Source organism: Typopeltis vanoorti, chromosome 18 (assembly GCF_054136105.1).
Source record: "Typopeltis vanoorti isolate ZY-2024b chromosome 18, IOZ_Tvanoo_1.0, whole genome shotgun sequence".
Classification (NCBI taxonomy): domain Eukaryota; kingdom Metazoa; phylum Arthropoda; class Arachnida; order Uropygi; family Thelyphonidae; genus Typopeltis; species Typopeltis vanoorti.
Window position 1 is genome coordinate 20,595,021 of NC_143566.1, and position 17,681 is coordinate 20,612,701.

A 17,681-nucleotide genomic window follows, 5' to 3' on the forward strand; every position below is an offset into this window, starting at 1 on the left:
CTCTGTCATAACAATATCTTCATTTGATGATATACCCTTGCAAAATGGTCGCTCAGTAGCGTAACAATTTTATTTGTCTCTTATCTCTCTACCATCTGCACTCATTAAGGTTATCCTTCCATAGTCATTCTTTCTCCTACTTGCCACACAATGAAAAAACTCTTTGGGATTTTGCCTGTTCAGCTAATTTCTTCTCATCTGTTTTTGCGTTTTTTTTTATCATGCTGGTCACTTTCTTGCCTGATCCTTGTACTTTAAATAAGTCATCTTTCTTCATATATATCCTCCACAACATATTTTTGTGCAACTCATGCTTAATAATGCTACTCATCTAGCTTACTCTCCTGATCTTGAGTATACAGTGAGATATTGTTCCCTCCAAATGGACCTTGACCCTCCCCCATGCATTGTGAACATCCTTTCCTTGTATACCTTTTATGCCATGGTACTGTCTCCTAAGTGTGTCATAGTCACCTAACTTATAGTTCCACATATACCCCTTAACTGGAATTTCCATGTTTTGCTACCTCCCAAGTCAAGACCACATGATTACTTTCCCCAGTTGGAAACCTTAGTTATAGACAGTTCTTCTGATCTTATAACAAGATTCAACACTCATGCCCCAAGTCCCTCTATCACATTTGGCTTCAAGTAATTTTCTCTTAATATTATAAATTCAATTTCCTTCTTGCTATGTGATCGTTCCTCCTTCCAATTTATGTCTTCAAAGTTTAAGTCCCCAATAATTGCTCAACTTGCACTCATTGTACTGTTTTGCTGATGCATGTCTTCCACATCATCCCTAGCCTATAGCAGCAACCAGTTTTATATTTTGCCCTAATCTGATTTTCCTTTTCAGTCATTTCTGATCATAGGTATTGTAGGCATTGCCCACAAAGTATTCCTGGTGAGATTTTTTTTTTACAGGGTACTTCACCTTTGCTTTCCCCAATCTCCAAATTTTATCCAGGCTCAAGACTGGCATATGGCTGGGACGTATTTGTGACTGTAATCCACGTGTGTTGACGGGGCAGGTTTGCCTGTTCTAGAGGATGAAAATCCCAAGTTTCAGGGTGAAAAAACCCCCCCTACCTCCATATGAGACTGGCTAACTCACCTTTAGTCGAAAGAGACAGATAAAGGTTCCTCATGTCACTGATGGGAATCGAACCCAGGTCTTTCTGACCAAAACACTTCTTCTATACTGGCTGAACTACAGAGGCTCATATATTTTGCCCTAATGGCCTCAATTCCATACCAGACTGATTCAAATGAACTGTCTGCCTGATTGAGTCCTTATCTTGTTGGCTGCAATTCATCTGCTATAATCAGCAGTACCCCACCTCCCTTGTCCTATCTACTGTCCTATCTGAAAATACTAAATCTATCCCATCCCATTCCTGTAACTATGTCATCTGCTGTTAGTCCAGTCTCACTAATGCCAATGACTTTTGGCAAGGTTACACTAACCAATGCCAAAAACTCTTCCCTCTTATTTCTGATGCTTTTAGCATTAGTATATCGAAACTCTAGCATCCCCTTAGCTTCTCAACCACCTTTTCATTCTGAATTGACCACCCCATTTGATATTGTTGCCTTAGACTAGATTCTGCATTTTTTGTTCATTCCTACTTACTCACTTCATGGTGCCTTCACACACACTCTCGCCTGTATCTGCCCTAATTGCTTTAATTTTCCTGACTTTGCACCTTCCATGCTTTAACTGAATAAAGCTCTCTCCCAACACCTAACTCCGAATCCATTTAATTGCAGGCCATTAGCATTGTACAAATCTTTGTCTGTCAAACTCAGATCATAGGTCCACAAACTTTACAACATTCCTTCTCACAACCTGTGTATTGATTCATTAGCTATCATCACTCTTTCTCAATTCACCTCTATTTGCTGTCATACTAAAATCTCACAGACTTCACCCTGTTGCTCTTCTTTTTGCTTCTTCAACAAGTCTTTGACATCTTTGCTAATATAATACTTCTCAGGTCTTCTGTTCCAGCCAAAAATCAACTAATTCTTTCACTTTCTGACAGGCAGAAATTGCTGTCAGAAAGCAGATCATTGCTAATAGTTTTGATTTTTGCACTAGGGAAACAAGATTTTATAGTATTTTCATGAACTCCCCTTATCATAGAATTGCTGTAAATAATTATTTGCTTACACCCATTCAATTATTCTTACAATTTTCTTTTTGGCTTTGGGCCTTGTTTTTTTCCTGTTTTCATTTTGGCTGATCTCTTGCCATTTCTGCAATCTTTCAATCTCGTGCTTTTTACTGTGAAGGAAGCATGCAATTTTTTTATTTAGGTCTTCTACATTCTCTTGAACTTCTGTCGCTGCACTTTCAGTGTTATCAACAATACTCATTTTCCAGTCTTGTATAAATGATTTGTCTCATGAGTTTTGCTCTCCTTCCACAAATCTTTCAACTTTCGTGAAGCGTTTCATATCTCACAAAAAAAAATAATTAATTCATAATATAAAGCACTGTAGATAAAACAGGTTACTGCAGCTGTCATAAAAGAAATTTTTCCAATAAAATCAGTATTTGTCTGTGCATATGCATGCACATCATTAGTCGCAAAATGAACTAATTTATTTTCACAGCTAAACCTACTGGTTTTTACAAGTAATGTTACCATATATCATTGAAGAGAAGGGGGAGGGGCACAGAGTAACAGTTAACACTTACCATTACATCTGACTAGTGATTATGAAATAAAAGTACAATTAGAACAGTTTTTTAAAAACTTTAATTGAACTAAGGAGTGTTCTGAAAATTTAATTACAATAATCCATTTAATAATTTGACTATAGTAGGAGATCAGTTTGCTAGTTGGATAACTGAAGATAGTTAAATGTAACTATCTTCGGTTGGATAAAATGAAGATAGTTAAATAATCACTCCAATTACATTGAATGATTATTTTATGTAAATATTTGGCTAGTTCCAGGAATAAGCTGTCATGTTTAGCCATTCAAAGATAACTGGTTGATTTAGGTTCCAGTTATTGAAGGATTAAATAATTGAGAGATCACTATATAACAATTGGTGTGGTATTCATTTGGGATGCTGCTGACTTCTGATAATAGTTTTTTTTTTTTTTCTTGAACAGGAATGAATGCTTTTAAAGAAGGATGGTTCACAGAAGTAGGAACATTAACTGGAGATCATAATTTATCAATTGCAGTAGATGAAGTATTATTTCACGAAAATTCAGATTATCAAGAAATTTTGGTTTTTCAAAGGTGAGTTAAAATTTTCTTCTAGAATAATCTACTTTTAATTGAAAGAGTAATGAGGTACATAAGTAGGGTAATTCTTGTCTTCAAATGATTTAACTTTTAGTTTCTAACTTTTCAAAGCAAATATTTAAAAAATGAATTTTTTGTTTGGAATTTCTGCTTGCATTTTATAGTGGACACCCTCATTTTCAGAGGAAATTCACACACGTATGCTGAAGGCTCTGTATGTGAAACATACAGAGCCTTTGTAGCTCAGTCATTAGTGACAGTGTCTTTCAGTTGAAAAGACCTGAGCAAAACAGATTTAAATCTTGTCTAGGGTGGAAAAGAACTTATCAGGGCTTTTTAAGTGAAGGCAAATTAGCCAGTCTCACATACAGAAGTAGCAGGGTTTTTCCTCTCATGAAACGAGCAAACTGGCCAATAACATCTGAAGTTTGCAGATGTTGTGTGCCCTATCATAAGCAGTAAGTAGGTTTATAAGAATCCAAGTTTCTTGACTGTGATTGGCCATTCAGCCTAACATGAAAGGGATGATGGGATATATATGATAATGGTTTTGCACTAGGCAACACTTGAGGAAAATTGTCTTTCGTTTGAACACTTCCACAAACATCCACATCACAGTCAGATTTAAACTAACAGTTTGTTGGTTAAAGAGCAGGAATGCTTAGCCAACAGTGTTGGCAAATAACATAAGAGATATTAAGATAGTGAGGTAATACGTATGATTTAAATATTTTTAAACTTTTTACTTGACAAGAAATTATATTGTTTTCATTCTTATTTTTTTTTCAAGTCATCAGCACAAAAGTTGTGAATTATTATTATTTGGCTATTTCTATATGGAGAGCAGTTGACAATTGCCTTAGTATTTCATAATGCATAGCACATCCTGTTCTCAGACATGGAATAATGTATGGCATCTGTGTGGGTGGTCTCATCACTGGGTTCTAAATCAATGAGAATAGTGGATTATCTCAGTGGTAGATGTTATATTTCCATATGCAAAATGAATGCCATATCATTACAATATTCTGGATTACATCTACTTGTAGGAAGTTATTTTACTGATAAGGAAAGTTAATTGTACTTGACAATTAACATAGAGGAAAATTGAAGTTATGTTCTCCCCACTTCCTCCCCAACATATATAGTCAACTTCACTGATCAAGTTACAATAATCTTCAAAGAGAAAAAAAAATGTAATTTCTTAAGTATAATTTGTCCCCCTCCCCTACCTCCCGAAAATTATCTCTGATCCATAGTATTGTAATATGGTGATACACTTCCATTGTGTGTATAAAAGTAAAACTTTGCTATTGGGTAAGTTGGCAGCATTAACATGGATTTAGCTCCCAACTGATTGAGACCTCAAAGGTCAAAACTGGTCTTGGCTGTTTCCATAATATATGGCATTATACATTCTTGAAGGTAATGTGCTGTGCATTATGGGATGATAGAACAACTCTTTATGCAAGTAGCCTTGTAGATATTTAACATGCAAACTTGATTGCTCATGGTTGGCAAAGATAAAAATAAAAACAGGAATGTTTGTAGAGTATAATTTATTTTCTTTCCCAGTGAAAAGTAATCTTCCTACAATATTTAACACCTTTGCTTGCTCATGTTGAAATAATTTTTTTTGTGATATTTCCACATTAAAATGTATTTTTCTGATTCAGTAAAAACTTGGGGGGATCTGGTTTATAACAAAAACTGAATCAGAAATTGCATACATAAATATCAAATAAAAGCATAAATAAATAAATATATAGAGGATGCAGAAAGTGTGTAGCACATTAGAGAAATGAAAACTAGATGGTGGAACTGTGAGTGTAAGATACCAGAACTGGTGTGACAGATGGGAATCCAGAGATGGCCTCAATGAGAGGAGTTCAAAGACTTGAATGATGAGGATAAGGAATTGTAGGGGAAAAGTGGAACCAGAGAAAAGCTACTCTACTTATACACTAATGCAAAAAGTATTAGGAATAAGGGTACAGAGCTTTTGTGGCCTTGATACAGCATCAAGACCACAAATCATTGGTGTTAGTGAGACCTAGTTAACTGAGGATGATGGATTCAGAGGAATAGAATGTGATGGTTATAGCATTTTTTGAAAATGCAGAAAAAATGAGAGGAAGTGGGGTATTACTAATGATTTCAGAAGATTGCATCCTCTCAATGTGGAACTTGAAGAAAGCAGTAATGAATAATGACTTTGAGGTGATATAATGTGAGGCTTGGGTTATCATACATTTTAGATATTTAGTGGGATGTTGCTACAGGTCTGTGAATGCAAAGGGAAGATGATTCTGAAATGTTCAGACAGATAAGACTGGTGATCAAGAGGATGATATTAATAGGTAACTTTTGACTGGAAGCAGGAAATGTGTGAATAAGATGATAAATTCCCTGTGCTATGTAGGGACAACTATTATATGCAGCATTTAGTTGAAGCAGTACATGGGACTTGAGTGTTAGATTTAATAACATCGTCTCATACAGTGGTAATAGGTGTTGCCACCAGTTGGGGAGAGTGATCATGTGATTTTGACATGAGAAATGGCTAAGTATGTGCAAGCTTACAGAACAAGAGACATGTGTGGAATTACAGATCAGGAGACTATGATGAGTGTAAAGTTATGCACTTTGGTCAGAGAAGATGGAATGAGGGTTTACTATATTGGAGAAACTTTGCTTCAGAAAGTGGAGGTAGTAAAAGATCTGGGGATCTTGGTGGATAGTGAACTGAAATTCAGGGGGCACATTGACAGTTGTAAGGATTGCCTAGAAAATTGCTGCTATAATGCAAAAAACACTGTCATGTTTGGATGAGGTGATAGTTCTACTGTATAAGACACTAATTGGGCCTCATTTTGATTTATGTATAGATTGGTTATAACAAAACATTGGAGAGAGTGCAGAGTTAAATAACTAACACTATCTCTGTACTCGGGTGTATTAAGTATAAGGACAGATTGAGGGAATGTGGTCTTGAGAGCCTGGCAGATGGAGTACTATGATTGAAACATAAGTTGGTGAGAGAAGCCTATCAAATAGATCAGGGGAATTATTGCATGGGATCATGGCTGATGTGAATGAGAGGCTATCCCTGGAAACTGTACAAAGATCATGTGGGTAAAAAAGTGAAAAGGAGATTTTTTTTTTTGTTGCTTGGTGGGTGGTTAATGAGTGGAATGCATTATCAGTGCAGGTGATGAATACTCCAACATTGAATGTATTCAAGGCAAAATATGATATTGTGTCCTGTGAGTGTTCAACTTCCTGTGATTAGTCTTCAGACTAAATGAAGGCTAGGAAGTAATACCAGTATAGATATCTATGACATTATTATATAACTGAGAGGAAACCTGAAGATCACTTTTCAGGAATGTGGAAAACTGACTGGGGCTTTTGACCTAATGTCCTCATCTTCATGTGATGCGCTGTGTTAGTTAGTATATACTAGGTACTGAATGAATGAATGAGGATGGGCTGGCAATTTGGAACTTAGCCTACCGAATTGTACTTTAATGACTTAAACCACAAATCCACATGATGGTACAACACGATGGGATTTCATGCTAGCTGGGGGCATTGCTCGATTAAACAAGGCCTCCGCTGTTTTCGTCAGGGAACCAGGGCGAACAATGAAAAGTCAGCTACTGGAACAAGCTCCAACTCAACATCCAGAAGAAGAAAAAGAATAAACCTAGCATCAGAAGAATTGAAGAGAGGAACCATCAATATAAAGAGTATTAATGGAAAGGAAATCAGATTTGCAGAAGAATTGGAATAGTATCACGTGGACATAATTGGCATTACTGAGACAAAAAGAAAAAAAGAGAAGTGAGATATTTCTAAACAATAAGTATAGGATGCTATTTTCAGGCAATAATGATCAAGGAAAGGAAGGAGTAGTGATAGCATTCAACACCAAACATGAAGATAAACTTCTGGATTGGAAGGCAGTTTCTAGTATTGATGTAGGCACACTTCAAAATGGGTAAATCTACAATGAAACTTATTTGTGCCTAATGTCCCACAGAAGATTTTTCTAAGGAGGAAGAAGAGGAATTTTCTAAGTCATTAGAACAGGCAGCTGCCAAGAAAAATAGAAAAAGTGGTCCTTGTTGGAGAGCTAAACAGCAGAGTAGGAAATGAACCTCACCAGACATCTAGCAATGTTGTTAGACAATATGGAGAAAATAGCAAAGCTAATAATAATGGTGAGTATTTGCTGAATTTCTGTCAGGACGTTTTAGAAATGAACTTAACATTGTTAGCATTCAAGAATGTGTAAGCAAATCTAAGGTGGTATGGTCACTTAAACAGAATGGGAGAGTAAAGGTTTGCAAAACAGTTGTTTGATGCTAAGATGGCTTGAAAGAATAAGATCAAACTCCAGGTGGATTGATTCATTCAGAAGTGCTTTGGAAGCATGAAATGCTAAATATGACAATATTGGAGTGCTGACAAGTAAAAAACTGGTCATCACCAACACAATCTTCCAACATTAATATCTGCACAATTTCACATGGAGAGAAGACACAAGAAATAAGAAAAGCCTCATTGACCACATCATTGTTGATAGTGATATCTTCATGTTGGTTCAAGAGTATTGTTCAGAGAATTTTGAATTGGAAGTTACTGTCACTTTTAAGTAGGATAAAACTGAATATCACATTGAAAAGATAGTATGTAAAAAAGTTTTTAAAATTAAAGTTGAGCAGCTTTAACAGGTACACTGTACACTCAACTATACAAACATTATTATGAAAGAATGAAACCATTCAAAAACAATAATTAAACCCTGGAGTCCCAGTGGCAAACTCCGAAAAAAAAGAAAAAAAAACATTGATTCAGCTACGGAGGTATGTGAAGTTATCTGTAAGAATAGAAAAATAAGAACTCCATGGTGGATAAAAGAAGTTAAAGAAGCAGTTCTAGAAAAGAACTACATACTAACAGAAGTTTCCACAAGTAAGTTGGCAGATGCCCTAAAAAATACAGAGAAAATTGTAAGAGAGCTAAAAGTTGCCTGTGTAAAAGTAACTTTTAGACAACAGAATAAGCAAAGCTGGTATGGTGGGTTGCTAGCTGAATAAATTTATATGGAATAAGACAGAAATTAGCCAAAACACCAAAGTAGCAGTATACAAGACAGTGTTCAAACCAGTTAAGTTAGGGAGAAGACAGTTCATTTAGAAATAAAGCACTTGATTAAAGATTAGCGATTACAGATATGAAGATTTTGAAAAAAATTAGTGGGGTGAACCAATGGCATCAACAGCAGAATCATGTTAAAAATGAAGATATTAGAAATGAACTTAACATTGTTAGCATTCAAGAATGTGTAAGCAAATCTAAGGTGGTATGGTTACTTAAACAGAATGGGAGAGTAAAGGTTTGCAAAACAGTTGTTTGATGCTAAGATGGCTTGAAAGAATAAGATCAAACTCCCGGTGGATTGATTCATTCAGAAGTGCTTTGGAATGAATCAATATGACAATATGCTTTGAAATGTTAAATATGACAATATTGGAGTGCTGACAAGTAAAAAAACTACTTTGGAGGAAAGTTGTGGTTCAGAGATTAATCATATTTATACTTCATAATGTGATAGTGATAATGATATTTTTGGAATAAGAACAAATTAAGTACAGGCAATCCCTGGGTTACGGATGAGATACGTTTCTGAGAAAGTCTTTATTTCAGATCCCTGATGAACAACGCATATATGGTAATAATAATATAACAATACTATAATGGCTCTTGTGGCAATAATAATACAGTATAATAATAATAATATCCCTGTACTATAATAATAAGTTACAGACACTATTGTATGCTTTCTTTTAATTCAAACAAGTAGAACATAAAAACAAACTCGTACAAAAAAGTTTAGATTGGAGAAATTTCAAAAAAGAATATTAAAGGTTAACTCTCACCTAATGTTGCATTGATGTCTTGCTTACTGGAGGGGCGTTTTTGAAGCAAGATGGTAGGCTAACATTTAACATTAAAATAACAGAAGATGATGGCAGAGATGGTGCTGGAGAATTAGGATTTGAATCAGAATCAGATTCTGGTGCTAGAGAGAATGGACCTGGTGCTGGAGAAAGGGAGCTTACCACTGAAGTCTGTTTCTTGAAAAAGGTATCTAGGGTTGTTTGCATAGCGTCCTTCTTTTTTCTTTATAAATGGCCTAGTAGCAGCTGATCTCACTAATTGAGATCAGCTCACTAATTTTTTGTAAACTGCTCAATGTTAGGATCTTGCTTCTCAAGCTTAGCAAATCCTGCTTCAATGAGATGAAAAACTTCAGCTAATTCTTTTGTCATAAACTTTCTTGGCCCTGGATCTTCTGATTCTTCCTGCTTCTATCAGCTGCTTCTCTGTCTCCATGAGATCTACATCGGTTAATTCTTGTGAATGGAACTCGAGTAAGTCAATAGCATCATTTTTGTTGAGGTCCAGTTGCAGTGCATTGCCACTGTCCACCACAGCTTTTCTGGCTTCAGTGATATCGGCTTCTGTGAAGCCACGAAAATCATCACGGAATTGAGTTAGCAGTTTGTTCCACATCCCTTTCATTGTTGATTGCTTCACGTCCTCCCAAGGATTACAATGCTCTTGATGGCATCATAGATGTCATAATTCTTCCAGAACTCTCAAGGCCATCACATCATCTTCCATAGCCCTAACTGCTTGCGGGAATGCATTCCATAAGTAATTTGCCTTAAATGCAGAAATGACTCCCTGGTCCAAAGATTTTGCACCAGTGAGCCACTTATGGCTTGCAGGTTTGTGTACATACGTGGAAGAAATTAGTTCCTGAATTATTAATTTAATTATTAATTATCCTTATGGGAAGCCTTGGGAGTACGTAACATTGTAACCTGGGGACCACCTGTGTATAACATAACTTAATAAATTTATACTTAAATTTATTATACAAGTATATAAGAAATAAGTAAAACATATAATAGTCATTAATAAAGATTTTATAATATAAAGAAAAATTTTATATAACAAAAATCTTAACAATAGATATGAAAAATGCAAATTTAATTAAAGAACTTGTTCAATACTAAGTAAATGTGTAAAAGTTAAAAATTTATAAATGTACCACATCCATATGTCACTGTTAATAAAGGTGCTGGTGTGTTGTACTGACCCCCCCCCCCCCAAAAAAAAAGGCGCTGTATGTAAACACCTCATATTGAGATACACAATATGGTAAATCCATTCACACACACTCAAACTAGACAATATTTTTATATCTTCTGTCCTGTTTTAACAACTGATCAGCTTTCTTGATAATCAGATCTCTCCATCTGAATGCCATTAATCTGCTCATTACTTCTATTCCATAAGCATTCCATAACATTTCTTGATCACTTTTTAATGCATACAGGGGAACATGTTATTACTGACTCATTTAGTATGATGACTCAAGTTTATATGCAAGTTATTGAACAAAACTATTACAAGTGAACACAATTGTTAGTCTTATTATTTTTCAAATGTTTACATATGCAGTACTTATGTGCAACCTTCTGTGTAGGATCAGTGTATATTAAAAAAAAAAAAACTGACATTTTGTTTTGTTTAATCCATTGCATCAAGTGTGTGTGTGTGTGTGTGTGTGTGTGATCAGAATTTATATATATATATATATATATATATAATCTTATCAGAATTCCACACACCACATCCAGGCACATGTGCCTCTGTTGTGTAGACTTATTTGTTGCATTATTTGTATTCAGGTGATTTCTCTTTGTAAGTTTTATTTTCTTTAACATTGCACCTATGCAGCTGTGATTAATGTATCTGGATTGGACTATCGAGCCCTGTAAGTTGCTCTGCTATACTCATTGATTTTTCATGCATTGAAATCTTAAGTATAGTTTATTATTTTTACACTTAGTTCTGAAAGTTTTAAATGAGTAGAAATAGTTGCATCCAGCCCGCCAGGCATTCGTAATAATCTGATCTTTCTCTGCACTCTTGCTATCAAGACCTCCATGAATGTATTATATATATATGTATATTTGATATCATTACACTTGGACTTCATTGGCTTTACTTGTATAATGTAATTCATAATTTTATTTCAGTAAGAGGTTTGGCCGTGTTCTTGTATTAGATAATGCTATTCAGTGTACAGAAGCGGATGAATTTTCTTATCAGGAAATGATGGCATTTTTGCCTTTAAATTCACACCCGCATCCTAACAAGGTAAATTTTGTTCTTTAAAATTTAATAATTTGAATGAATCAATTCTTGCTATTTATGGTAACGGTTCATTTCGATTTGAGCTCTGCACCACTAGTAATGAAGCTGTCTACCTGAAAATGCCTGTTTGATTTGCTTATTGTAATGTCATTTTTGAGAGTATGAAACTGTTCTTTCATGACTAGTGTAATAGAACCATCTTTCTCTTGCTGGCTGATATTCTTGTGCAGTTGAAATATAATAAAGTTGAAAGGTTTAAAATAGGTAAAAAGGTGGAAAAACGACTGGAGTTAAATTAAGTAATAAATAACATTTGGAGTGAATGGGACAAGATGATGGGAGGAGAAATTTGCTGTAGGGTTCTTTGTTAATATTGTTTTCAGTTAAAAAAATATTTGTGCATGTATGTATTCTAGCTATATAATTAAATACAGCCCTGACTTTTTTTTTTTGCATGAACACAGTCATACAAATAACAACAATTATTTCATATACACAACAGAAGGCCAGTCTGAGATCATTACTCTTATTAGAAGCCTAAAGTAGCTGGAAGAAACCTGATGGTCAAGTCTATTCAGGTTACTGAATTATCCATTTAGCTCACCTGCAGTACTCATTTTTGCCACATCAGTTTAGATTCAAGATGCCTTTGTGATACATACAAAAGAATGTTTTTTTTTTTGAAAGACCTGGATTCAAACCTCAATAAATAGTGAATATTTTTTTGTTTAATTTTGAATAGTGGAATTTTGAATTCTTCTCCATATTACAGGAGGAGAATGATGCTTGGAGCTCATCTTTCTCTTCAGGTAATGTTTATAATGCCATGATTTTTTTTAATGAAGGGATGAAACTATAATTATGTTTGTCCTTTGGAAAAGTTATTGCTAATTTCAGACTCAACTGTTTAACTCAGCACAGAGAAACTTTTTAAAATATTCTAGCCAGTTAAATTATTCCAGCTATAACAAAATTACTTAAAAAGAAATTGATTAAAAATTAATTAACCAAAATATCCACAGCAGTTACCTAACAGTTCAGTAAAATAGGTATACATATTTATATATGCAAATATAAGGCATCAATTTTCTGATATGTACCCTGTGATCGCACCACATGATTAAGTTTATATTTATTATTACTCTTCTATCCATAATTTTCTTCAAAATTAGTCTATTACTTGAGCACTTCAATATTGTCATATCTAACATTTCATGCTTTAAAAGCACTTCTGACTGAATCAATCCACTTAGACCTTGGTCTTCCTATTGTTCTCCTTCATGCCATCTTGTTGTCAAACACCTGTTTTGCTAACCTTTCCTTCCCCATTTTATTTAAGTGGCCATACCATTTTAGATTAGCTTTGCTAACACATTTTTGAACTGAACTAACAATGTCAAGTTACTTTATAATTTCATTGTTAATTTGATTGTGTTCACACATGCAATTGTCAGCTGAAGACAGCTGGCATTTACATCTGTGAGCTTTGTAGTGTTCAATAACTAGTATTAATATCTTTCAAAAAGTGGAAACTTTTGCCATTACTTTTTTTTTTTTTTTGATTTATCACCACCAGTTATAAAATAAGTCCTCATTACAAAACATTTTGATTATTATGCATTTTGTGCTGTAGAATTTGGATCTTGGTAATAAATTTTAAGATCTTTGTTCAAATTATTATTAGTCAGAATGCTTTATTTTAATTTTTTAGGTTCTTATCATTGGTGGTGGAGATGGTGGAGTGGTAAGGGAAGTAGTTAAGCATCCATCTGTGGAATCTGTAACTATGTGTGAGATTGACCAGGTTTGTTTAGATTTTGGCCTAATTTAAAGGAAAATATGGTATTAAATGGGGTAAAAGTTTTTATAAAGTTTTCAAAACTGTGCTTAATGGTAATGAAACTCGTGTTTTCAGTTACAATTAAATTGGAAGCATGCTAAATGACTGCAGTTGTATGCAGCACCAGTAATGGAGCATGACTTAGAGTTGGCATGATTGCATTATATTACCATATTAGTCATTCAGTTTATTTGATTTAGTGCAAATACAACATCTGAGATCAATTGGCTGATATCGTTAGGTGATGGAAATGCGTAAAGAAACCAAGAAACAGGTAAATACTTATCAGGAAAAGATAGGAAGTTTTGAAGTGAATTGTGTTCTTGTAATGCATCATTTATCTCGACTAGGCCTTTAAGGTATTCATGAATTATAAGAGGTTTTTATATCTTGTAATGAATTCCATAGTCTCAATTTCCATGCAAGTTGTCGTCTGCTATATGAAAATGACATCATCCCAACAGTGCATGGCTTGAACTTGCATGAGCAAGTAGAGGTTACCCAGTAGAGTGAAATCCATAACTGCAGTGAAAAGTGTGCTAATTTATTGACTTCATGAAAATCGTGCTTGGAAGCATTTCAATGTCCATATTTTTTGAATACAAAGAAAATTATTCCTTTTTCCTTGTATTTTTAAGTTTTGTATTAAGTGGATTAATACTTGTTTATGTTGATTGCATTAGTTCTCTCTGATTTTCTAAACAGAACCAGAGACCTCCCAGCTGCTTATGTAATATTAAGCTGTATTGTGCACACCATATGTAAGCAAAAATTACTTTCGTCATTCTTTTTGCTAAATATCCCCCCCCCCCACACACACTATTTATTAATTTTCTTTTTGTCTTATTCCTTGCATTTCACTAGTTTCTAATATCAAACCCTTATTTAATACATTGCATTGTTATATTAGCTTTCATCATTTTTGTTTTTTATTCTGTTGTTCCTTTTTGTATGCCATTCCATCATGGAAAACTAATTATCTTGGTTAATAACTCCAATATGAAGGTTACAGTATTGATGAAATAAATGATTTAATTATCTATTATATCAGTTATTCTGTCTTAATTTCAACCTGACGGGGACTTCATCAAAGTCCTGACACTTACCTTGAGGGGGTATACAGGATATAATAGTGCTACATGAAAAGGTTACATCACTAACTTGCTATCAACAGTTTTCCTCAAAATTAATCTGTTATCTGATAGGACTCCAATATTATCAGATATTATATTTGTCTTCTAAGGCATTTCTTTTTCAATCCATCTAGATCTCGGTCTTTTTCTTACCATATTTGCAAAGAGCACTCGTTTTAGTAATCTTTCCCATTCTGTTTAAGTAACCCTATCACTTGGGATTAGCTCTTTCCTAATATCCTCAGTTTTAATATGATGCTCCATTGATCCATCTCCTTTACTTCCTCCTTTAATTCTAATTACTCAAATATAAACTGCATTGCTTGATATGATGTCCCATTTATATTATATCTGTAGCTTTTTGAACATCTCTTGACACCTAGTCATGTCTTTTCCAGATATACAAAACTTACAGATCCTTGTTATCTTTCCATAATTTTTCAACTGTCTTTGTGACAGAGACATAGTCTCCTGTAAAAGTAATAACAACATAAAGTGGAAAACAACATTTATACTAATATTTAATGACAGACTACAGCACAAAGAGAAATAATTTAAACAGCAGCATGAGTGTAAACCAAGCTTTAAACATGGGAAAACATGGTGTGATGGTTTTGCTTATATCAGTTAAGTTTGAAATCTTGTAACTGTTTATTGAGAAACTTAATATTTTGATTGCCTGATTTGTATTCTTTCTATCTCTGCATTTGAAAAATAATTCACCATAATAATTGCATGATATCTGATGTCCCATCTTTGGATAATCAGATTTTAGAATGAGGGTTTGCATAATATATACATAACTACAACTAACTGATATTGACACAATTAATTTTTCCTTATATTGGATGTATAACTTCAAATAAATCAGAATTACCGATTTTTTGAGAAGTTTGGAAAGATCAGATTAGTCAGGAGAATGGACGTCGTTTAACTCACTCTATATATCTAATACATGACTGAACTTTTATGCAAAATGCAAGAAATTATCTAATGGTTAATTCTAGGGAAGAGTATGCAATATTTTAATTTCTAAAAATATTAATTTTTAGAAATTAATATTTTTAATTTCTAGAAAGTATTTTTTAGAGAGCTTTTTTCTTTGAAGATAAAGGAAGCAAATGAAGTACTGTATGGTACTTCATTTGCTGTATCATACTGTATGGTACAGAATACAGTACTATATGGTACTTCAACTTCACATAGATGCAAATAAACGTAACTTTTTAAAGGTAAACACTTCTAAGGGATTACTTCTGTTTGATCCATTATTAAGTAAATTTAATTTACTATTCATGTAGTTTTCTCAAGACAACAGATATGCATTTCTGTTTCATATTCAATCCATGTCCTGAGCCAAAATCCAACAGATATTTGCCATTATTATTAGCTTTGCTCTTTTCTCCAAATTTTCCCAAAATATTTTTGTATGTCTCACAATCATTTCCTACTCTGGTATTTAGATCCCCAACAAGGACCAACTTTTCCTTTTTCGTTGTATCAGTTGCTTTCTGTAAAGCCTCAAAAAATTTCTCCACTTCTACCTTAGTAGAACCTTCTGTGATACCATAGGCACAAATAAGTCTCATTGTCCAGTTCCCCATTCTCATATTTGCCTACTTTACTCTACTTGAGACTGACTGCCATTCAAGAAGATTAGTCTCGTATTTTGTTTTGAATACTATGGCTACTCTTTCTTTTCCTTGATTGTCATTGCTTGAATATTACATTTTGTATTTATTACTCAGAAAGATCTCACCAGTTTTTGTCTCTTTTGTTTCAGTCACCCCTATTATGTTGATCTGGTACTTTTCTAATTCCTCAGCTAGCTCTATTTCTTTGCCATTCAGGCTTCTTATGTTGATAGTACCGATCTTTAACTCTGGGGATGTGTTTTCGGATTTGTTCCAGTAGCTGACTTTTCACTGTTTGCCCTGGTTCCCTGGCAAACACAACGGGGAGCCTTGTTTAACTGGGCGACACCCCAGCCGGCATGAAATTTTGTCATGTTGTACCATCATTTTTTATTTTGGTTTAACCAATAAGAATTCAACTTGGTCAGCTAAATCCCAAATTGTCAGCCCATCCTCGTTCGTTCAGTATCCAAGTAGATACCCAACAGGGTGCACCACGAGAAGGTGAGGATTGGACATTAGGTCAGAAACCCTGGTCGGTTCTCCTCATTCCTTTAAAGGCTATGTGTGAGGTCTCCTCTCAGTTATACAGCTTTGACCCCCCCCCCCATATTTATTTTATATATTATTTTTATGGAAGATCCATCAATGAGCAGTTTGTCAACCTGTAGTACATTAGTACAATGATGGGCAATAATGAACTTTATTCACATTTGATTTGAAAAGCTGTGGGTTTGTATTCCTTGGGAAACATGTGGTGGACGGGATAAATGAAGAAGAGGAGAAATTTTTTCTGTGGGTTTGGAGGTGAACTTTGAGAGGGTGTTCATTAGCTGCTGCTGCATGCATTTGAATGTAATTGCAAGAGGGTGTGGGTATTATTGATGGCAATTCTGATAAACATTTCCATAGAAGTGATTAAAAAATAGCCTACAAAAAAACCTTAAAATAAATTTGTGCCAGTGTCAAGTAGAATAATGTCAAATATTAAAATGAGAAGTCAAAAAGTGAAGCATTGATAAGATTATATCAATCTCCTACTGAAACACATAAATGTCAAACTCTGAGTAGTGACCCTTTCCACAATGCAAAGCAATATAACATTCACATCCAGTGGGAAGTGTATGGTACATTATGGGATACCAAAGCAATTGATATGAAGGCAATTGGTTCTATATACAAGTAGCCTGGTCATGAAGATACTCCACATGCAAGCTTTGTTTATTTACAGATGGATAAAGGATTTTGTTGACTATCATTTTGATAATATAGATCAGAAAGTGGCATGGGCTGCACTTGATCTTAGGGAGTGATAGGAACCTGACATGTTTATTGCAGAACATCAATGACAATGGAGATCCAATATCCCTAAGTGTCTTTATCATGCTTTTGGAAAGAACAATGGATGTCATAAAGGATAATATAAAGGGAATTTCATTTCAAGGTACAAAAATAAATAATTTAAGATTTGCAGATGAGTCGTTATTGAAGATGCAGAGGAATCAGTGCTGAAGTTAAGTGAAGGAAAGAGATATGGGTTGATTAATGAATATCGATAAAACA

General features: G+C 34.3%; 1 protein-coding gene across 6 annotated transcripts in view; it reads left to right on the forward strand.

The window, feature by feature from the left end:
* The window catches only part of SpdS (Spermidine Synthase), a 121,010-nt gene that overhangs the window by 53,068 nt on the left and 50,261 nt on the right, over nt 1-17,681 (forward strand). For all 6 annotated transcript variants that reach the window (XM_090408139.1, XM_090408140.1, XM_090408141.1 and 3 more), the window contains 3 exons: nt 3,132-3,264; nt 11,394-11,514; nt 13,223-13,315. In XM_090408139.1, coding sequence (XP_090264265.1) covers nt 3,134-3,264; nt 11,394-11,514; nt 13,223-13,315 — 345 coding nt within the window. In that variant the 5' untranslated portion in view covers nt 3,132-3,133. The remainder of the gene's footprint in view (nt 1-3,131; nt 3,265-11,393; nt 11,515-13,222; nt 13,316-17,681) is intronic.